Raw genomic sequence first — 24,504 nt, forward strand, 5'->3', positions numbered from 1 at the left:
CAGCACAGCTAGACAATTTTTCAAACTTTTTAAACTTATCAACATCAGAAATCCTATTTCACAAAAATCATGCACACATTACTTAGTTCTTCACACATCTGTACTACCAGTCAAATATAAAACCAAAGCAACATGTCATAAAGATCCAATGCTGCAAAGCTAGCCTAGCATATGGAGACTGCTATGGTGAAAGTACTTAATCCATCTCTAGTCCAGGGAATATTCTTCTTCTAGAAAAGAAATACACTGACCTCCTTACTAGGATCAGAGTTCACTGGGGGTACCACTGGGAAGATAATGAATTAGGGATAGCAGGGTGAAGACCTGATGCTATCATTTCCATTACAATAATAGCCAAAGTGGCAAGAACAGGCAGTTTCCAAGAAGAAACATCCACTACTTCATTGGTATCTAGGATGTTAGCTATAGATTGCTCTTTTAGAACACTTAATATATCATTCAATATTATTTTACCATTAATTAGGGTATTGGTGACAGATTCTTCTTAGGAATCTTTTATCAGGTTGGGAAGTTTTGTTACGTCATTGTTTGAAATGTTTTCACCACTGACTAACTGCTAATTCTGTCAAATGTATTTTAACTGACTGAAATTTAAAGTGTATTAAAAGTATATGGTCTTCTCTCTATTTCGAATTACTAAAAGAGTTACTACAATGAACTCTTTTTCTTTACACCCAGTACACGAAACTGAACTCTCATTTGTGCTAGAAAGTACTTTATCACTGGATCATGCCCCAGTCCAATTAGTTCAATTGATTTCTAGGTGTGAATCCTACATTTCAAGATAAATACCACTTGGTAGTGATACAGTACTTACGATTTTTAACTCAACAGGATTATCAGAATAACTGTGTCTCAGTGATATTTGTCCATTTCTTATTCTCATACTGTATTGGGTTTTGATATCAGGCATGCCATCTATGAACCTTCTATGTTCTCTGAAGGAATTTGTTAGAGGTGTTATTTCTTTGTAAATGTTTAAAGACTCTACAAATGACTATATCTGGGTTAGGAATTTTGGGTGAAAGTTTTAAATAAGGAATTCTATTTCTTAATGGGCACAAGGCAATTAAGGTCCTCCTTTCATCCTTATTTTTGAGAAAAGGTAGACCTGGCTGGCCTGAAACTTGCTATGTATATTAGACTCTTTTAAGTCTTTTTTTTCTTTTAATATGTATGAGCATTCCAGAAGTGATGTCCAAGGCCTTGGAACTGAGCCCCATGTGGTTCCTGAGAATAAAACCTGGGTCTTCTAGATGTGTAGCCAGTGATTTTAATTGCTGAGCTATCATTTCTCCAGTCCTGACTTTAAAATTTTAATCATTTAAATTTTACTAGATTAATGTATGTAAGTATATGATTTATCCTGTGAACTGGAAACACATTTATATGTGTACTAAAAAAATATACATCCTGTAGTCGCATATTGTAGTTTATAAATGTCTCTGAGATTAAGGTGGGGTTGGAAAGATGATTCAGCTCAGCAGTTAAGAACACTGCTTTTCCAGAGGATCCACATTCAAGCATCAGCACTCATATTCAGTGGAACACAACTGCCTCTACCGCGAGCTCCAACAGCCTCTCCAGCTCCTCTACTCACCTGCATATATATAGACACACGCACATGGCGTCATGTGAACTCTAATTGGTCTTAACAATAAAGACCCATAGTCAGATATTAGTGGGTGAAAGCTGAAAAATCTGAGAAGCAGAGCAGCTAGCCACTAATTCTTACCTCTACAAAATCCTCAGGCCGAGTATTCTCTCTCTACAGGTCCTCAGATTGGATGCCTTGAGTTTCTGTCTCCTCCTGCCTTATATTCCTCTCTCTGCCCAGCCACATCCCTTCCTGTCACCACCTCCCTAGTGTTGGGATTAAAGATGTGTGATTCCCAAATACTGGGATTAAAGATGTAAGCCAACACCCCACCACCGCCTGGTTCTGTTTCTCTTTGAGACTGGATCAATCTAGTGTGGCCCAGGGTGGCTTTGAACTCAGAGAGATCCTTTTGCCTCTGTATCCCGTCTTGCGAGTGCTGGGATTAAAGGCATGTGCTACCACTGCCTGGCCTCTATGCCTAAATGGTGGCTAGTTCTGCACTCTGATCTCCAGGCAAGTTTTATTTGTTAGAGCACAAACAAAGTATCACCACACATACAATTAAAAATAAAAGTAAAATCATATAGATCAAGATAGTTTATACCATTATTCAAATCTTTTCCCTCCTCTTTTTGTCTAGCTGCATTGGTAATTACTGCAACATGAGTACTGCAGTATCTAACTATCACTGACAATGCCTCTTTCTGCGCTATAGCTCTGCAAAGCATCTGGGATTTCGAGTCTTCATTAGTGAATGAATGATGTTAGCATGTCCTTCACTCATTCCCCTCTCTCCTATCTGTGGAGTTGCTAAGGGCCACTTGTTTCCACACAGTTATTATATTCCCACACATACACACACACTCCCAGATAACTTCCCCTACAGACTGAAAGAGAAAGTCGGCGGTTATATGCACATGACTGGTAATTTTATAACAAATAGATGACACCAGAGAATGAAACAAATTTTTAAATTTTAGCTATATATGTGACACACACCAAGTAGATTTCCTAACTGACCTTGAGTAATTAACAAAGGATGAAAATTTAAATTAATTTTCTGGCACAGTATTAAGCAATATATTTTATTTTCAATCAACATTTTATACATTTAAATTACCTGATCCAAACAATTCAGCAGATCACAAAGGCAAGCCCACTGTAGTGCAGGAGTCGGGTAGAAGGAGTGAAAGCAGGCAGTGAATGTGTTATGGCACTCCTGAAGAACAGCCTCCAGAAGACTCAAGGGCTGGCTCAGGTACCCTTGAGGGTCATTATCTAACTTCACCATGCAATGATCAACTCCTTCTGATAAGATTTTTCTTAACAAAGTTCTTGTTTTTCCAATACACTCTGCTAATTTGCTAGTTTCTTCTACAACTGCTTTTCCTGTAGCTTTGAGAAATAAAAAGAAAAGTGCTAATAAACTAAAGCATGTACATGACAATAATAATTCAGTCATTTACTGTCTAAGTAAAAATCAAACACCAAAACTCAGAAATGAAACTGCTTAGAGACTAAGTGGGCTACAAAATAATTTTTAAAAAAATCTACATAGGAAAAAAGAATTAGCATCAGTATTTAAGTCTAAATTTGTGATTGATTTTTTTCTATTTGATAAATATAGTTTAAAAGTAACATTTTTCCTCTCTTAATTTTAGTAGCAACTTAAAGGTATCTTGGTGTCTTAAACACTAGGCTATCTCTACATTAATATTCTTAATCTCTGAAATGATTTCTTTCCAAAGTTTTTTTTTTTTTTTAAATTTACCATACCTGATACTGGGTATATTTCACAGGTATAGACTCGCAACAACCGCAAACAACAGGTACCAACAAAGCGTAGTCTCTCTAAATCGAGAAGTGTGGCTGTGAACTGGAACCCTTTTAATCCTCTAAGTTCTTCAACTCCTAAGACTAAGGTGGTCCAGCTCCAGTGAAGAATACTTAGCAATGACTCAAAACATTCCTAATCCACAATATGAAAAAAAATACTAGTTATTAAAGCATATCATAGTTTGAATAAAGAGAACAATAATGGCATGCAACTTCAAAAATATCCTGAACTTTTTACTGAGTTTTGATAGTTGAAGTAAAATATGTGTGCACACTTTTACACTTACCTTTTACCAGCCTAGCTAATTTATCTTATAAATATATAGAAAAAAATCATAATTTACATGTTTCTTTGAAATTATGTCAATATAGTATAACAATTTAAAGTCATGTTAAAGTATTATAAACCAGTGATACCTATATCACTATGTATAAATTACTTATATACTAAGATATAGCCAGGCAGTAGTGGCACATGCCTTTAATCCCAGCATTTGGTAAGCAGAGGCAGGTGAATTTCTGTGAGTCTGAGGGCAGTCTACTCTAAAAGAAATAGTTCCAGAACAGCCAGGGCCTTAACATAGAAACCCCGTCTCGAAAAACAAAAATCAAAACAAAACAAAATAAAAAAAGTATAACAACTATAACCAATTCTTGAAAAATTGATTTGAAATTACTAACAAAAATTAGTATTTAGATTTTTAAAAGTCCTCACGCGTGTGTTTAGGGCTAGCTTTCCCTGCAGTACTAGACAGTCTGAAGACCATCACACGTACATGACAGCAAACACTATAGCATCTCAGAGTGGAGCATTTTGCTCCCCATTCCTCACCAAGGACCAGATGACTGCTGGTATAATATAATAAATGAAAGCGTTAAAATAAATGATTGAATAGTTTTTTATATGAACAATTTCAATAACCTAATGATCACACGGTTATCTATATAAACATATAAAAATTATTAAAAAGGACAAAAACAAAATAATACTGATCTTAATTTAAAAAATACCAAATTTATTGTTTTTCAGGGCAAATGTCAAGTTAGAAAAATCACAAGTTATTTCAGAAATATAAAAGCCAACATCTTTAATTTTTTACTATTTAAAGTATACATTATCTTTGCCTAAAATATACACTTAAATAAAAGCAAATCTGAATTCATAAAGTTAAACTGAGACAGTCTTAGAATTAAAATTCAGCAATAGGTAGCAAAGTTGAAATTTTTAAAAATGGCTTACCACAGAGACAGTTCTTGCAAAAGATCTTTTTAAAATGTGTACAGGCTCACTAGTCTGCTGTTTTCCTTTGGAAGCACTGCCATCACTGGTCGGGAGTCTGGTGGTAGAAGACAAACGATATATTATGTTCAAATAAATGACCAATGACAACTTTTTACTGTTCATTATTCAGTATCAGTGGAATGCTCAGCTACGAATGGAAAATCTACATTACTTCTCACTACCCCCAAGGCACGAGGACCATTATAAAAGAGGGAACAGAAAGATTTCAAGATGTAGAGGTTGGGTAGACAGGACAAAACAGCATCTTCTGTCCTGATAGAAGTGCTGTACCCATGCTAGTAGAGCAGCTGTGGCTGCCTGCGCAAATCCATCACGAGATCAAGCCAGCCAGTTTTCCACTATGGAAGGAAAGGGGAGAAGCTACGAACAGGCAATTACTCCTGAGAGGGGGTAGCCCTTGGCAGGCCAAGCGTGTTCCAGTATGGCCCCATGTCCAGGAGCATGTATGAAAGTACAAACGGAACTCAGTGGGCTCTTTCACGACAGAGATCCACAGTAGGTCATAAAGCAGAAAACAAATGGTTGTGGGCTATGGAGTCACAGTTGACATACCTACAGTGCAACCCTATATCTAAAGCTCAGGGAAATCATGCAAGAGGGGGTAGAAAGATTTTAAAACAGAGGGGACCAGGACGGTTGAATCTAGAGTGTCCTCTAGATATGACAGGGAAATTACATCCACAAAAATCGCAACAATCTGGTTGTCCAAGCAAGACTTGCATAATGACACCGGTTAACATATCAATGTAGATGGGAGAACCGTCCATGATTCCACCCACAGATGAAAAGCTAGAGTCGGCTGTGAGATAACAGAAACCAGTTTTTTCCAGGGATTAGCTCCTGACAATTTATCTAAATCCAAGTAGTCAGCACTAAATCATAAGAGCAACACTAAATAGACTCAGTACGATATATCATCTATCCACCCGCCCACCTACCTACCTACTCACCTACCTGCCTATTTACTTACAAACCTATCCACATATGTACACACATACATACGTACATGTATCTGTGTGTATGCAGTATATAACAATAATACTTAAAGAAGAGGTAATGAATTTAAGAGGGAGTGGTGGTCATAGTAGAAGAAGAAAGGGAGAAGGATTAAAAATTATATAAATATATTATTCATATATGAATATATATTATGAAATATAAAACATTCAGTAACTAAATATTAAAATCAGTATATATCAAAGACTATAAAATTCAATGAATTAAAGATAAAATTTCAGATTTAAGAATATTATTAGAAAGAATGAAAATTCATCTTCAAAAATACATATCTTAAGAAATCAGAAAAAAATAATGGAAAGGCAAAATAGGAGCATGAAGAAAGGCTAGGGTAGATCTGGAATGAGTTAGGGGAAGAAGAATGGGGTACATATTATCAAAATATATTGTAAAATTCTCAAAGAATAAAAATAATATATTAAAGTATATATTTTGCCACAATAAAATACTCTGCATTTATATTTTACCATTAAAAACAAATAAAAGTTATATTTACTAGTAATGTACAAATAGTTATTCAACAGTAGTCCATAAAAGCAGTAGAGTACAATTTGCTATGTTCAGAAAGAACTTTTGGACTGGAGAGATGGCTCAGCTGTTAAAGGCCAAGGCTCACAAACAGATAAAATGCTACCAATATCGAAAACAATGACTACAAGAGATAATGTAAAAAATCATCAAAAATCCTTCCTGGAGAAATATGAGGCTTCTAACATTCAAATTCTTTTAGTGATTACTAGAAGAGAAGTCATGGAAGACAGTTACTTCTTCTACTTTTGGGGACTATGTTTAGCAATAAAAATATATTTGTAATGGGGTTTTATAAGTAATCTAAAACAGACAAATACTTTGGCATACATATGTCAATACATGTTTGAATTACTGAAGATTAATTAAAATTCTTATTGCTAAAATATAATAAACATGAAAAATTTGCTATTTTAAGTAAAAGTAGAAATCAATGGTAGCGGATTGTCCAATGTGTCCTTTCACAAAATAAGTAAGACTGTCGGGCTGGAGACACAGCAGAGTACTGGGGACCTTGCCAAGCATGTGTCAGGCCCTAGGTTTAATCTCGAGCACAGAGAAAAGAAAGATTACAATAAATTGACTAGGTCCACATCTAAAACATCCTCCCATCCTACCTTGCATTCATCAGTACATACTTTATTAGTTTATAACATTTTGAAATTGGTATTAAAATCAATAAGCAAATTAAACAAACAGCTATTGGCATATTATTGTTTTTATATTGATACCATGAGTTATAAAAAATGCTAAATTAGGTCTGATACAGAAATTTCCAAAAGGTTTACTAAATACTATCTAAATATTTTTAATTAGCTATAGTTTACAAGTGTAACATTAATTTGTTTAATGCTTCAATAATTTCTCCATTATTATGCTACATATTGTATAGTGATTTTATTTCTGCACAAGAAAAGAATAACTATAAAATGTTTAAATACCTGTACAACAATTGAGGTATCTGACCAGCATTTACATCAGTACCATTATTTGACTTCTTTGAACTCTTGAACTGGAAAACAACCCTAAAAGAGAGAGAGAGAAGAGAGAAGCTTTAAGGCTCATTAAAATTAATAAGGAATTTAATAATAATGTTTTCAAATTTTATGGTAATGAAAATTATTCATTTGTTAAAGATTGACATATGAAATAGTCACTGATTTATAGCTGCTGAATTATCAACAAAATGAGGGACTGAACTTGATGGGAACTCCTAGATGAGAAACCTCGTGCTTCCCATCTTTCAGCTTGGTTCACTTCAGCAATCAGCTCTGAACTAAAGATCTCCATCTGAGAGCATGAAGCAGCTTAAACAGACACATTTAACGGACTTCAGCCTCCAGTGTTGTGACATTAGCAGTTCTAGCAAAAATCTAACAGTGAGCAGAAAGAGAAACATCCCATGGCAGATTCAACTTAAATACTCATCAGCACAGAATTTACCTCAAAAATTAGCATGTACTTTTTGTACTACTGTGTTCATGAGGAAAAAAAAAACATATTTAATTTCTCTTGCAAATCATAATATTTTCAAACATTAGGATGAAATAAGTAGAGCAGAAAGAAGGTTGGGTTCTGGATATGGTAACCACATCGTTATTCTAAGTATATCATTTTCCCATTTTTATTCTCTAATTTCCCGAGTTTGAATGAGACTAATACTTGCTTTAAAACATACTGAGGGAACCATATGAAATAATGTATCTGAAAGTGTGCAGTTATTTGGGGCAGGTGTATGTGTGCATGTTGCTGTGGGTGCTTGTGCACTTGGGCATGTGTATACACGGAGGCCAGAGAAGTCTATTAGAAGAGTATCACTTCTGAAGAGTCTTGTTTTATTTTGCTTCTTTTGTGTGGTTCGTCTTTTAAGAAAGGGTCTCTCACTGGCTTGGAATTTTCCAAGTGGGCTAGAGTGGGTGACCAGCAAGCTCCAGAGATGCACATGACTTTGCCTGCCCAGTGCTAGAATTACAGGGGAATGGTATCACATCACAATTTTTACAAGGTCTCTAGGGATTGGATTCAGATAGTAATGTTTCCAATGGCAAACACTTTACTTACCAAGCTTTCTTCCTAATCTGAAAGTGGTAAATTTTTCTCTAAATTTCTTTAAGATAATATTTCATATGACAGAAACTTTGTGTCTTCCAAATTTCTGCATATGCAGTATCAAGCTAATGTGAATATGTATAATATATGTACAAATTCATCAGTATCCCGCACCCTTCCTCTATGTAACCTTTAACTTGGTTATAAAGTGTTTAAACAATTTAATACCCAGAAAGGCACATATGCCATCTGATAAGAATAATGCAGTCTTCTCCCTTTTGTCTAGATTTTAATTTAGTATATTTTGTTATATGACATACAAGGTTACATAAATTTAACTTTTAGCAATTATTTTAATACTCTGTGAGATTTCAGAACAAGATCCCACAAACAAAAGTAAGAGTTGCTTAAGTCCAAACTCAACATTCTGCTTACCCATCATCTGTGGTAATAGAAGCTTGTCCATGAGAACCACAGTCACTGCTGGGACCTGACACTCGAGCCCATGCAACATACCACCATCCAGCTTGTAGGAGAACTGGCTCGTCAAACATCATTGCATATTTTTCTCTACAGAAATCAAGAAGTCAAATACCTTTGCAATTATCTAGTCCATGCAGTTACCTTCAAATACCTTATACCAAATCCCATGATACTGCTTTTTTAAGATTCTTATCTGACAAGAATTTTATTTTAAAAAAAATAAGATTTTAAAAAATCTTATTTTAAAGTTTGGACACTAAAACAAATTTCAGTTTTTTATATTTAGAAAATCAAATTATATTTCTTTCTTTTCTTTGTGAATTCAATAATATGTTTAAATATTTTAAATTTTTCAAATTAAAACAAGAAAAGTATTTTTAAATTGTTATAAAAACATTAAAAATTACCCAGACAAAAAAATTTGCCCTTAGTTTGTGGGTTATTTATTCAGTTAAATGTTCTGAGGAGTAGCATATTTAAAAAATGACTGGGGCAAGTATCCTGGGCAATGATTTGCTATCTTGAAGATTTGGGGCAAGTTGCTACAATTAATGTTAAAAAGATACAACTGCTCTCCTTAAAAGTTGTGGCCTGGTGAGTAAGCTAATGAAGAAAATCTAGGTGATTCTCTACCAAAGACATCACAATTTCTATCTTAAAATCATAATCATTGCTAAAAATAAACAGCAAGTGATAATGTATATTAAAGTTTAATGAAAATTATCTTTTTTGAAATGTCTCCTTTAAGTGGATTTGTATAAACAGTAAAGATTACAAAGTAACAACAATATGATATCGTATAATGCAGTGTTTCTCAACCTTCCCAGTGCTGCGACCCTTTAATACAATATCTTGTGTTGCTGTGGTCCCCAACCATAAAATAATTTTTATTACTATTTCACAGTTATAAATCTGCAACTGTTATGAATAATAGTGTAAAAATTTTTGGAGACAGAGTTTTCCAAAGGACTTATGAACCACAGGTTGAGAATCACTGGTCTAATACTTAAGGTAAGAAACAGGGGCTGGGCAGTTGTGGTGCAGGCCTTTAATGAAAACATGGGAGGCAGAGGCAGGAGGATCTCTGTGAGTTCAATGTTAGTCAGAGAACAGGGGTATCTGAAATATGGCCTACTACTTGAATATATATATTCAATAATATATTGAATATATGTATATGTATGTATATATATATATATATATATATAAAATGTTACATGTAACAAATGATTGTTTCAAATACTAGCACACTTGTGTTAAGAATTTAACGAAACTACATGGGCAATAAATATTTCTAACTACCTAAAAATTAAGATTAATAGTTTTAATATAACATTATTACAAGTAATAGCAACACTCCCTAATATACTCATACACTTCATAACAAGATTTCTGACAACAAATCACATACAATGGATGGTAGCTAAACTATTTGATCAAGGTGTACACTGGGTACACAGGGCCATATCATCTAGGTCTGTGGAAAAACTTTCTATGATATTCGTAAGTGGATGAAACTATTTAACAATGAAATTCTCAGAATGTATCTCCATCACTAAGTGAGGCATAACATTATAGTTAAATTTCATAATTTATCAATAAATTATTCAAAAGTTCCTTTTAAAAATGCATTTGCTGCCAGGCGATGGTGGCACACATCTTTAATCCCAGCACTCAGGAGGCAGAGGCAGGCAGGTCTCTGTGAGTTAGAGCACAGCCTGGTCTACAAGAGCTACTTCCGGAAATGGCCCCAAAGCTAAAGAGAAACCCTGTCTCAAAAAAAAAAAAAAGAAAAAGAAAAAGAAAGAAAAAAGCGTATTTGTTAAAATAAATTTTTAATTTTAAGTACATAAAAACTACTGAACAATGAGTGAAACATTTACCTAGCGGCACAGTCATAAGCTAACACGTCAGTCTCTGCAAGAAGGTCTCCATCGGTTTCATGATCTCCTCCATCAGGACCCAACTCAAACAGCTGGAGTAAAGAGAAACAAATTGACTCCAATCATTCAGTTTTGCACATGTAAGTGTTTACAATTTTGTCCATGTCCAACAGAACTAAACTATAAATGATATAAAAATTGTTATGTGCTTTGTAAATTTTAATTACTAAGCTAAATATTAAACTTAATAACTAAATAAATATAAATATATGTGTATTTAAAATATAAATCATGCAGTGTTTTATGGTTACATTAATTCTAGCTCCCTACAGCAAGTTCTCAAAGAAAGCATTTTAACTAAAATTTTTTTAAATGAGGCAGACTCTTGCTTTATTACTTAATTACTAGATCTAGGGTCTAATATCCTCTTCCATAAAAATAGGTGGACATTAACAGAGTTCCCCTCATAGTAATTATGCAAATTGAATGAAGAATATTTGTGGAACCCTGAGAGAAAACCCTTGTTCAAAAGATTATAAAGATATTACTAGAGAGGAGTTGAGGATTCACAATAAAAAAGAATACAGGTAGCAAAAGCTAGTTCAGTAACTAGCAAGGGAAAGGGCACGATGAAGAACTTGAAATAAGGAGTTTAGTTAAGGAAAAAGAGATTATGAGAAAAGAGATCTTTTAAAAAATGGATTAATATGAGAATTAGCTTTTCCCAGGAATAAAGACCCTAAATGGTATCTGTGGGTACACAGGTCGTTCCCCATTCCCCCCCCCCCACCCAGGCGCTTTGCAGGGCTGTTCTGCTTCCTGGTTCCACTGCATCAGCTTGAGGGTGTAGCATAGAACTGCCCTCTCCTGTTATGTTAATTTCGCCTATGGCCCAAGGGTGTAGCTTAGAGCGAACTCTTCTGTTGTGGTAATTCCACCTGCAGGCAAGGTCAGCTTTTCTCTGAGCCTGAGCACGCCCACCTGGCTTCCTCTTTTCTCTGTTCAGCTGCACTCTGACCTTGAGTGCGGCCCCCTGACTTTTCTCTTTCCTTGATCCTGATGGGGGGCTGGTGTCCTTTTGCTCCACAGTATATATACCCGACTTATGCTTAATAAAGCTGCCATTTGCCACTTGCTCCTTGGCAGATGAGCCCGGTCTCTTTGTGTGTGTGTCATGTGTTTAAACCCTTAGGACAATTGTCCGTTCTCGTGGGCTCGAGTCAGGAAAAGTGCGCGCCTGTTTCGAGGTTCGGGTGTCCACAGAAAAGTGCGGAAGCTTACAGGTATCCTCTACCGAGTGTTCAGCCCTAAAATCAGTCACACACAAGTCATACTAAACAGACTCAGAGGACTGTATTTACATAGTTATATATTTATAAATGTGACAATAATAATGAAGAGGCTATTAAGTTGTGGGGGGGAGGGGTAACGTGAGAGGGGTTGGCAAGAGGAGACATGGATGGGATTGGAGGGAGGACCAGGAAGGTTGGGGTTGTGAAGAAATTATAATTTAATTAAAAATTTTCTAATAAAAGGGAACTAATATTTGTAAAACCTTCATTTTTTTCTGGAGAGTTATAGCAGGCAAACTGCAGCAAAGATATTAAAATGCATTTAAAATTATTGAACAGTACCATGCCTGTAGTGCCAAGTTTTCAACCATATCAAAGGGCCTGGAAACCTATTTCTATCTCAGACTTTACTGGCATACCCAGAGACTCCAATATTCTTTGTTCTAAAGTAAATGATTCATCTTCCTCTTCTTGTTGCCCCTGCTCTGTACAGTGGCAGTGTCTTAAAAATGCCTGTGCCCACACTTCCCAGTTGTCACTGTGTCTACTCTTCAGCAGCACAAAAAGATGGGATTTCATAAACTAGTTTTAGCTGCCTCTCCCTCTAATCCAGTTTATATTTCCCAATTCTTTCTTATTTATTTATTTATTTATTTATTTATTTATTTATTTATTTATTTATTTATTTATTGTGCTGGTGGTAATTGAACTCTGGTCCTTACATGCTATCCAAGTCAATGGCACTTAGTAATTTCTCGAAAAAGAATATCTGATTAGAATACTTCAGGGTAAAAGTCCTTAGTAGCCTCTCCTACAATGATATGACCAGAATCTGCTTCTTCACTGGCACTCCACGAAGACTTTCAAACTCATCAATGTGCTAGTCACAGTTCTAGGAACACACAAAAGTAAAAAATGCAGACCAGAAAAAAACAAAACAAAACAAAAACCCAGCTATAGGTATAAGTTTGTAGCAGTGAATAGGATTTATATTTTAAATGGACTCAGCAGGAAGGTAAGGCCAAAGGTGATGAGGAAATGAGATATGCAGGTCTTGGTAAGAGTTGCAGCTAAAGAGAAGAAAGAGAGCAAAGATCCTGAGGTTGCATTGCTTAACATATCTGAGGAAGAATCAGCAAACCATAGAATACAAAGGACAGTGAAACAGCAAGTATAACATAGTCAGACAGATGTTCCAGTAAAGTCTGATACTCTTTGATCCTTAAAGGCATTGGTTATCAACCTGTATGTCACAACCCATTTATGGGTCCAGTATCAGACATCCTGCATATCAGATATTTACATTACGATTCGTAACAGTAGTGAAAATAAAGTTATGAAATAGCAATAATCTTAAGTTTGGGGATTATCACAATATGAAGAGCTGTATTAAGGGTGTCAGCATTAGGATGGTCAAGAAACCAGCGCCTTAAAGGCGTTCCTCTAACATAGGAAGAATTTCACTATGGTGCGTGATATTCCACTTCTCAAAAAAATTCTAAAACTAGAAGGGAGAAATACATACATTCTTTAAGAGCTTGCTGGATATTATCAAATATTCACACATAAATGATAACAACTACATATATTTCCCCATGATGAACTTGCTCGGTATTATCTTCTAGAAAAACAACTCACTGAGTTTGCTTTCCTGTCTTACAGAATCAAGTTATTCTAAATCATTTTGAAAGAGGTGCACTAAACACAACTGAAAGACTAAGACTACTGGAATTTTAGTACAGAGATGTGATCTAGGTGTTATTAACCATTATTCCTATGGTTTATATTAATAATATATATATTACTATAAGAACTTGAAATTTTTACTAAATTCATTCTTAAAGTATCAATAATTTTAAAGGTATATATAATCATCAATACCAGAAAAAAGTAAACATTTAAAAAAGTTTTTAGTTCTGCTTGAGGTTTATGTAGACTGTCTTCAAAAGTAATCAAGGGCTTTAATATATTTTCTTGATTTGGGAGTATTACTGAGCAATCTAAAAAAAGAATACCTCTCACAAAAGAGCCTGAACTAAAATTTCTTATGAACCATGATATTAGAATTGAGACAAAATTTGCAGCGTGAAAAATTACAAAAGCAGACTGACAATAGACACAGTGTCCACACTACTACTAAGTAACCAAAACAGTCAGATAATCTACAATGACTGCTGGCTCTTCCAGAGATAAGTGTGGGGAAACTTAACAATTATTTTTTAAAAAAGGCAAGACCATAATCATGCAAGATAGCCTGAAACACACTAGATTAGCCGTGAACTCCCTGGTGCCATTCTCCCACGTTGCTAGCCTTACACAGGCACCAGACTCCCATGTTGCTAGGCTTACAAGCATCTGCGACCACACCAGTCCTTGATTCATAACTAGTGCAAAATTTTTACACAAAAGACAAATCTCTCCCCCATGTCACCCTTTATTCCTAGTCCCCACATGCTGCCTGTCTACATAGTATTTGACAATAAAGATGGTGGAGACTTACATACACAAAAGGAGTATATCCTGGTACTAAGACAGCTCTAGGGCAGCAACCACATAGAGGGTGCAGCTAATCAACTACTTGGAGTTCAACACAAAGCAGTGAGACTGGCGATGAATCCAGTTTGGATTGAAAGCTCATTTTCTCCCTTTGTATGAATTAGATTTTTTTTACTGGTCAGTGATCTCATAGCTTTGAGGAAGAATTTAGCAATGTTTCCTTTCTCTAAAGGAACCATTAACAACAAACCAAAGTGAAAAGTAAAAAGGAAGCATATGGCAACAGACTAAGAAAAAACAAATGTCTTCAGGTGAAACAGAGTTACAGTATAATAAACTCTACCTTTATTTTAGCAGTATATTCTCCTCTGCCTCCAAACAGACCAAGACCACCAAGTAAAATATCAGTGTCAGCACTAAAACGTATGGCTTCAACTGAATGAGCAGAGTAACCCCAGCCTCCTCCATGACCTGAAAGATGTAAATGAAAATGGTTTTAAACATGTGTCTATTTCTGTTACTAGATAAGATTTCCTAAATCTAAGAATACATACTTTCAAACCTGTTTACTACACTGTAATCTTCCTTGGAATAGACTTTCATTACTGCTTGAGTCTCCTCCTCAGTACTTGCAATGCCCATCTTTAAGTCCTGCATAGCAGCCAAAGTATCAAGACAACCTAAAACAATAAACAAGTCAACTTCAAACTCTTGAAACAAAAACTTTCAGTAGTACTGATGTTATTTAATGCTATATAGGGCAAATTAAAATAAGTTATAAATGTGGTCAATAAACATGATCTATTCCCAGCATTAAGCACTTCATAGAAGAATACATACAATAAATTTTCCTCTGTATAGATAATTATCACACTTAAAACATAAGTTATATGACATTTTCCACAAAACTAAACCTTTGAAAAGTTAGAACCACTTTACTTTTGGTCCTTACAAGTTTCTGTACAGAACTTCTGAAATCAATTCGATTTTCATAGTGCTCTTAAAGGAAGACATATTAGTCTTAAATAACTTTGATGTGTGTTTTGGATGGCTGCAATAGTTTAAATAAAATCTTAGAAAAAAAGGAAGAAATAAATTTATAATCTACTAACTATGCTTAGAAATATGTGATGTGGGATACCCCTCTGTATGCTGTGATCACCATTAATGAATAAAGAAACTGCTTTGGACCTATAGAAGGACAGAACTTAGGTAGGCGGGGAAAACTAAACTGAATGCTCAGAGGAAGAGGGCAGAGTCAGAGAGAAGCCATGTAGCCCTGCCAGAGATAGACTCCGGAACTTTTCCCGGTATGCCACAGTCTCGTGGTGATACACAGATTAATAGAAATGGGTTAAAATAATATGTAAGAGCTAGCCAATAAGAATCTAAAGCTAAATGGCCAAGCAGTGATTTAATCAATACAGTTTCTGTGTGATTATTTGGGGACTGAGCAGCTGGGAACAAACAGCGGCCTCCCTACAACAAATATGAACTTCTAGTGTAGATGCTGTATAAGCATAAGTATGTCCTTTTGTGTATCTGCATGCATATGTAGAATTCATACATACATGGTCACATATGTGAAAGTGTTTATGTTTATTAGGATAAACACGCATGTGTGTGCATGTACGCCCAGGCCTAAGGATAACATCACACTGGGAACCTTCCTATGTTGTCTTCTACTATATTTATTGACACAAGACCTCTCAATTGAATTCAGAACCACCAACATGGACATTTTAGCTCTTCTGCTTGCTCCAGGGTCTTTGACTCTGTCTCCTAAGCACTGGAATTATGGGAAGTCCACCAAACCTTCCCAGCATTGACACAGGTTCTGAAAATCTGAATTCTAGTCCTGATACTTGAAAGGCAAACTTTACTCATTGAGTCGTCTTAGATCCTAATGAATCTTTCTGAATAATCATTTCTAAAAGTAAAACAATACACAGGTATATGAACTGACTTAAAAACAAGCAAACAAACAAACAAAAAACCCCCCAAATTCTAGCAATTATTTATTGCAAAAGTTCTGAATCACAAAGTAGTTAATAAGTATATACATAAATTAGACACTATAGAAACATATTTGGTTTACAGCTCTAAAAGTTTATATGTTCAAGTTAAATAGAATCCTTCATTATCTTTCCATTGAGAAAATTATATTCGGGGATGCCTTACACTTAGGCACCCATTGCTATTTTATGATATTGAGATCTTTGTATCATTTCATGGAAGACAAACTTCTTAGGTATTTAATTTATTGTGTGACTAGCACCCATTATTATTGAACAAATATGATAGAATAACATACAGATTTAACCATTTAAGAAAAATTCTGACCATTAGCATAGCATACATGAATATCATTCAGCTCTACATCAAAAGGCAACCTTACCCAGAATATGCAAGGCTGCATGAGATCGGGTTGTCAGAGCCCTTGATCCTGTTGGCAGAGCAAGTTCAGGACTTAGAATACTACATCTGGACTGCATGTCTGCTGCAGAGGGAAGTCTGGCATCAGCAACCACTGCATTGTAACACCAGAGCTCTCGGGTACTTGGTCGAAACCTATCAAGAAAGATAATAATTACAGCACCTCAACACATAGTTAACTTTGAAAATTTTCTAAATTATACTTGATTATAAAATAAGTAATACATTAATGTACACAGGAAAATACATATCTCATTGTTTTCTACCTGAGCTAGATATAACTAAAGTAATTTATACCACTACAAAATAATAATACAGGTTATAAAACTAATTATTGTAGTAACTATATACTTAAATTTGGTTCATAAAAAATCTTTCTTATACCAAAATCTTTACTAACAAATTAGAGACAAGAGAAATTTGATATAAAATGTGAAAAATACACATGCAACAAAACCATATTTCTCATTATGTGTAAGACTCCTATAAAACAGTGAGAGAAAATCAATCCGATAGCAAGATAAGGGCAAATGACATGGAATGTAACTCTAAGACAGGAACAAAAATAAGATGGAGGTCAATGTAAGTTTTTCACAAACTGTAGTACAGCATCAATAAAAACTAAAAGGAAGCCAAGTCACAATGTCCTCTTGCCATTAGGCTTTGATTTTTTTATATTCATAATAAATCCTCAAAAGGTTAGAGAAAGAGTAAATAAGCAGTTATTATTTAATAAATATAGAGTTTTAATTTAGCAAGATGAAAATGTTCTAGAACTATAGAGCCTAACATTTAGTATTTTAATAAATAAAGTTGCATTTCATTTGTATTTTAATAAATAAAGCTTGCTTGAAGATCAGAGAATAAAACAGCCACACTGGTCAGTCTTACAGACCAGGCAGTGGTGACACACACCTTTAATCCCAGTAGTCACAGTAGTTTGCCACAGAAACCAGGTGGTGCATGCCTTTAATCCCAGCCCTGGAGAATATCAAATGGGAGAAGACAGCTCATAGACAAAATCTCATTCTGAGATTCTTGGAGGCAGAATTGCCATTTTGGACTGAGATAGAGGTAAGAGCCAGTGGCTGTCTGCTTTGCTTTTCTGATCTTTCAGGTTGAACCCCAATTTCTCTGAGTTCTTATTAATTGTGCTTCAGTGAATATATTTAATACCACAGTATCTATATATTTTTTAAAAGGACACTAAGGTTTGTTACATTTTTATCAAAATTTATTTTCTTTAAATTTTTATATTTTTAAATGTTTTTAATTAAATCTAATTAAATAAGTTTAATTAATAAATGTATTTTTAAACAAACAATTTATTAGTTAAAATAGAATTACCTCAACTTTCCCATTCCCTTTCCGCCCTTTAGCCACTCCCAGAAACCCTCCCTCAGGTTTAAAAAAAATTAAAATCGTCTTTTAAACAAACTAATGTCCATAATAGAAACATCTATAATTAGTAGGAGGAACATCGTATCACTGCCTTGGAGACATGCTGCCAATAGAACTTTTCTCTTGTATACAATAATTTTCTTTCTGGTTGTTTTAATAATTATCTCCTGATCTTTAGTGTTTTGTGTAGTCTTTTGACTTCAGATAATCAAAAAGTATAGTTTTTTAGTATCTAGGGATCCAAATCTACTTTCTTTCTAGAAAACTCTTAGGCATTATCTTTACAAATACTGATTTTCCTTAAGAATCTCTAATCTGTTTTCTGAGATGCTAATGTTTCCCTCATGAAAATCTGTTACATTTTGACATTAAACCCTTCACATATCTACACATAAGAACATATACAAACCCAGAGTCAACATCCTTATAAATGGAGGAAACACATTTCCACCAAGATGAGGAACAAAACAAGGGGATCCCTGTTTCTACAATCTGAAACCTTACAGACAGCAGTAAGAGAACTGAAGGAGATTGAGAGGATATAAACAGCAAAGGAAGAAGTCAGAAGATAATGATTTTATATATTAAAGGTTCCACCAAAAAATTTCTACAGCTGGTACACACTTTCAGCAAAGTAGCAGGATATGACAATAACATACAAAAATCAGTAACTTTTTAAAACACCAGTAATAAACATACTTCAAAAGAAATTATGAAAACAAACCCATTCACAATAGCCACTAAAACCAAAAACCAAACATAAAAGTTGGGACTAAACCTATCTAAGGAAATGAACTATCTCTACAACGAAAATATTAAGATGCTAAAGAAAAAACTGCGGAAGATACTAGATGATGGAAAGACCTTTGATATTCATGTATCAGAAGAATAAATAATGTAAAATGGCCATTCTATGGATTCAGTGCAATTTCAATAAAAATTCCACAGGGACATTCTCCACAGATATAGAAAAAATGATCTCAAATTAATACAGAAAGCCCCCTGCTCCAAGTCAGTTCTTTCTCCCAGCCTGTCTCTATCCCCATGGAATTCTGCCTCATGGTGCAGACCCAGGGTCCTCATGGTTCTTTACTAATCCCTTCAGTCCATAATCAAAGAAGTCTCCTACTGTCCCTAGCCTAGCTTTCTGGATTGTGGAGGGACTGCAAGCTAAATACACAAAGATTTAAGATTAGGATCCATATAAGAGAAAGAACTTGCATTACTTGTCTTTCTGGGCCTTAATTACCTTGATAAGTATAATTTCTAGTTCTACTCATTTACCTAAAAATTTCATTTTTCTTCATGGCTGAATAAAATCCCATTATGTATATGCATCATTTGCCATTTAAATCTCTATTTCAACAAACGAATAAGTTGTGGTGCAGCTTTATAACCAACCACTCAGAAGGTAAGGCAGGAAATCTCAAGCTGGTGGCTAATTCTGGCTATGCACTGAGGTCTAAGTCATGTGAGGTGCTGTCTTGACCAAAACAAACAAACAAACAAAAAACAAAACCCTCCCCTAAAACAAATCAACCTACCACTGCCGACCCATGTATTATATAGTTAATAAATATCTATTAACAGAGTAATCAAAATAGCAAAATTAACATTAGCATAAATATCTATTAACAGAGCGATAAAATTGCAACAATGCTTACTGATGCTGACAGTATGGGGGAATATGAAGACCTATACAACATAACTGAGAATATTAAAAGGAACTTTCAGTCTATGAATCAATTTCGATTCAGTAATCCCAGTTCTTTAAAAAATTCCAATGAATTTCTTTATTGTGTGTTTATATGTATGGGGAGACTTGTTGAAATGTGGAGAGCAGAACATGACTCTAAGAGTCGCTTCTCTCCTTCTACCATGTGAAACCCCTGGGATAAATAAGGGTAGAACTTGTGTTGTCAGGTATCACAGCAAACGGCGTAACCTGCTGAGCTATCTTGCCAGTCCAACAATCCTACTCTTTCTTTCATCTAACAATTTTTTTAAGTTGTGTGTGTGTGTGGGGGGGGGGTTGGGTGTGTATATGTGCATATGAATGCCATGCCTACTAGAGGCCAAAAGAAGGTACCAAATCCCTGGAGCTGTAATTTTAGATTGTCATAAACTAAGTCCTATGTGGATGCTGAAAAACTGAGCTTAGTTCCCCCGAAAGAACAGGAGGGACTCTTAATCTCAGAACCATTTCTCCAGCTCTAAATTTCTCTTCTTATTTTCTTTATGTTTCCATGGTGCTATGAGGCATGCTAGGTAACAACTTAAAAAACAATCGAAGGGGCTGGAGAGATTGCTCAGAGGTTAAGAGCATTGCCTGCTCTTCCAAAGGTCCTGAGTTCAATTCCCAGCAACCACATGGTGGCTCACAACCATCTGTAATGGGGTCTGGTGCCCTCTTCTGGCCTGCAGGCATACAAATAGACAGAATATTGTATACATAATAAATAAATAAATATTTTTAAAAAACAATCTAAGTAGTTACGCATAATTGGTATATCCTAACTAAAGAATTTTGTAACCAATAAATTAACTGTTGCTGAGAGAAAATTTAGTTTTTAATGACTATACTCATATATGTAAGTAGTTAAAGTCAACTAATATAAATAAAGTATAATATTTTGGATCAGAATAGAAAGTTAATGGGATTTTGTATGGAGGAAGGAAAGAATTCTGAAACATGAACAGAGTTTTTCTTATATGTGTTTTAACTTTATTTTTAAAACATACAATTTCATACATCATTTGGGTAAACTTCTGAGCTGAAAAACTTATTTTTCCTTATATCACATTTTTATAAACGTTAAATTTCTGAGTATTTATGGGAAGTCAGCTCTTAAGAAATTTGAGAGGGTGCAGATATGAAGCAGAGGCAAAATGAAACTTAGCTAAGGAATCTGCACCCCAGGGCTGTGCGGGAAATCCCAAGGCACAGAGTGGTGAGGGTCCAGATGGTGAAAAGAAATTCTGAACCTGACTTAAAGAAAAACACCCCTCAGCTTTACAATAACACAAGAGAAGACTGTCTCTTAAATCTCTTTTGGAACAATGAAAATGATGAAGAAACTAGCACAAAGTACTTGGGATTTATCTCTCTCATTCACTGCTACCACCAAATATAAAAAGCAGAAGGTACAACCAGTTATGTTACAAAACAGAGCTCTGTTTTACACACCAGAAAACATAAACTAGTTCAAACAAAATTTTACTCCCAGAACTATTAAATGTATTTTTCTTAGTGAAAAAAATCTTGAAACCAATTCTGTAACATCTTAGTGATGCTGTATTTTATAAAGTCATATGCTTACCTCCAAAGCACATCATACACAGGATCAAGACACACACCAAATCCTTGCAGATCTTCTTGTTCAGAGTCATTAAAAGTTTTACAACTTCCATCCACTTTATTGATCAGAAGACACTTAAATGGTGGAGGTTCTGATATAGAAGCAGGTACCAAGCCTTACAAAAACACATTTAAATATATTTTACTTTACATTACCTTTATATATTCCCCCAAGCCCACAAGGGAAGCACTATTATCAACATTTTAACATGCAGAAGCTGATATATACCTAAATGATTTAAGTGGAATCTTTTTTTGAATGGCAGAATTAAGACAACACCTCTGACTATCTAAATCTACAATTAATGATAGTAAATATTATCCTCTAAACCTCTACTGTGTAATTACTTGTTGTGTCATGGACATAGGATTAAGTGCGACAATCATAATTACCTTATTTTTCTATCAACAGAAATATAAAAAGGTACAGAAATATCTTATTATAAAGACAAATTATTTACCTATTATGTGTTTGCTAGCAAAAATTTCTGATGTTGCAAGTACATGAGAATTTATAAGTGCTTCATCAATTCGTAAGAAAGTCTGGTCTCCACTTGCACCTATCCAAGTGGCCTTCCGTCCATATTTTGATCCAATATTAGGCATGGGAGCTGGCTTTGCATTCCAATATGGTATATCCAAAATGGGTCGTCCCAGTTGTCCTTTCTAAAAATTAAATAAATCATATCATTCAAATTGTTGAAGAAGTAGTATGTAGGTTCTTTAAAGTTAGAATAACTGTGTATAAAAGTAGCTTTATGAAATCTTATTTTTTATATACTTTTAATTTTTCTTAATAAATAAATGTGAAATTTGGACATAACATTTTCAAAGTAATAGAGTTATTTCTATTACTCCTAGATAATCTTTAACAGCATAATATATATGTTTGTAGTAAGTTACAATATTTTTTATATAAGCAATCTTCTTAAAATGCTCTGTATTCACCTACATTTAAACGAAAGGTATCTCACATATACAATGTGTAAAAAGCACTGTTACAAATGATTCACTGAAAACAATCCCTTTGGCATTGTAAGGTAACAATATAAAGGAAAGTCACTCAAGCTCACACTGAGAGGATATTTTGCAATAAGATAAAAGCTAAATAAAGGAACTGAGAGTAAATTTAGAAAAGTGTTCCATATAATTCTTATATAAAGTTCTAGCCAGTCATTTTATGTTTTAAACAATAGGAATATATAATAAGTTGTGCGTTTAAAACAAGATAGCTCACTACAAAAGTATAGCTGCCTATAGGTAGTTTGTTAGCTAAAGAAATGTATTTCAAAAGTAGGGAGTTTCTCACTACTAAGACAGTACCTGAAAAAAATAAAAGACCACTGAGAGCGGATAATCAACCCATAGGGCTCAGGAGCCGCCTCTCACATAACTCTCCTCTCATAAACCCTGAAGAGAAGAAATACTACCTCATGGTCAAAGAAATATTTAATGCGACCTTACCAATGAGAAGAAGCAACAAGCCATGGAGAGAAAGCCACACCTTAGGAATCAGGGAATACAGACTGCTGCAAACACTCACTCAATTATCAGGTTCCTAGGAATACTTCTACTCCTTCAACATCACAGCCAGAAAACAACACACAGACTAACTACAGAAGCAACTAAGCCTCAATCCCTAGAAGAGAACCTAGTGAGGGACAAGATGAAGTTACACAATAAAAGAAGTAAGAGAACCTAGCGAAGGAGAAGGAGAAGTTAGTTACAGAATATAGAAGTAAGTAGCCAAATAGCTCGTGTTTATCCTTGTTCAAAGATCTATTTTTTTAACAAGGAAAAAAGAGCCTAAAAGGGTGAATAATGGAAAAAGCACACAATATTCAAATATATTCTGTTCTGTGAAGAAAAGAAAGTCACACGGAATAGTAAAATAAGCATGTATTCCCTTACCACCACTCAAAACATCTGAAGAAAGTCAGAAATATAGATACTTAAACAATCCCATAAGGATTGAAAAGTCAGCCATCCTTGAAGTCAAGTCTGCAACTAGAATTTCTTAGTCTAGAAAGCCATAACTGATTTCACATTTCCCACCAAAAGACACAAAACCAGCTCACAAAGCAAGCAAATGAGTACATGACTTAACCACGTTAAGATTCTGTAGAAGTCATTACATGTAACCAGAGAAAGAAACCAAATACCCAGAGTTCTCTTCCACATGTCTAGCTAGTCTAAAGGTATGGGAGGCACAAAAGAGGAGGCCAAAAAGAAGAAATGAACAGAGAGGACACAGAAAACGGACGAATTCCTCCAACAGACAAACCCTTCGTAGCAAACTGGCAGAAGGGTCAGAACTTGACAGTTCATAGCACCAACCACAGGTAGGGACTTGAAAGTGAGCAGACCCTTCCTCAGCTATCAGATCAGTGTTGATTAAAAGGGCCAACAGCACCTTCTGTTGTCAGAGCTCTGGAAAAAGATGCTTTCGTACACAGTTGGTGAGAAAACAGACTGTTAGCATGCACAAGCCTACCAAGGCATTAACTTTTGACTCAGAATCCTCATTTCTTAGAATTTATCTAAAAGATACACATCTAATAATACTATTAAGGAATTAAAATGTAAAGCATTTATGTGTATAAGCACAAAACACTGAAAAACTAGAGTACAGACACACCATGAGGTAAGAATACACTGCATGACAGGTGTCTTTGAGAAATTCTACACTATGTCAATGGACATGGCATAGACAAAGATATGCAAAATCCTAGGACACAAGCAGATCCAAATCCACACAGATAAAACAAATATGATAAAATTGATCTTAATTCTGTAACACA

General features: G+C 34.8%; 1 protein-coding gene across 15 annotated transcripts in view; it reads right to left on the reverse strand.

Moving 5' to 3' along the window:
• Mycbp2 (MYC binding protein 2) overlaps positions 1–24,504 on the reverse strand; it is a 226,498-nt gene that overhangs the window by 110,674 nt on the left and 91,320 nt on the right. For all 15 annotated transcript variants that reach the window (XM_087912290.1, XM_087912289.1, XM_087912283.1 and 12 more), the window contains 11 exons: positions 22,165–22,369; positions 21,666–21,819; positions 16,907–17,079; positions 15,063–15,188; positions 14,852–14,979; positions 10,721–10,812; positions 8,790–8,924; positions 7,247–7,330; positions 4,698–4,794; positions 3,398–3,590; positions 2,742–3,016 (listed from right to left, as the gene is read on the reverse strand). In XM_087912290.1, the coding sequence (XP_087768416.1) occupies positions 2,742–3,016; positions 3,398–3,590; positions 4,698–4,794; positions 7,247–7,330; positions 8,790–8,924; positions 10,721–10,812; positions 14,852–14,979; positions 15,063–15,188; positions 16,907–17,079; positions 21,666–21,819; positions 22,165–22,369 (1,662 nt within the window). The remainder of the gene's footprint in view (positions 1–2,741; positions 3,017–3,397; positions 3,591–4,697; positions 4,795–7,246; positions 7,331–8,789; positions 8,925–10,720; positions 10,813–14,851; positions 14,980–15,062; positions 15,189–16,906; positions 17,080–21,665; positions 21,820–22,164; positions 22,370–24,504) is intronic.

This window comes from Myodes glareolus, chromosome 12, assembly GCF_982192425.1.
Source record: "Myodes glareolus chromosome 12, mMyoGla1.1, whole genome shotgun sequence".
NCBI lineage: Eukaryota > Metazoa > Chordata > Mammalia > Rodentia > Cricetidae > Myodes > Myodes glareolus.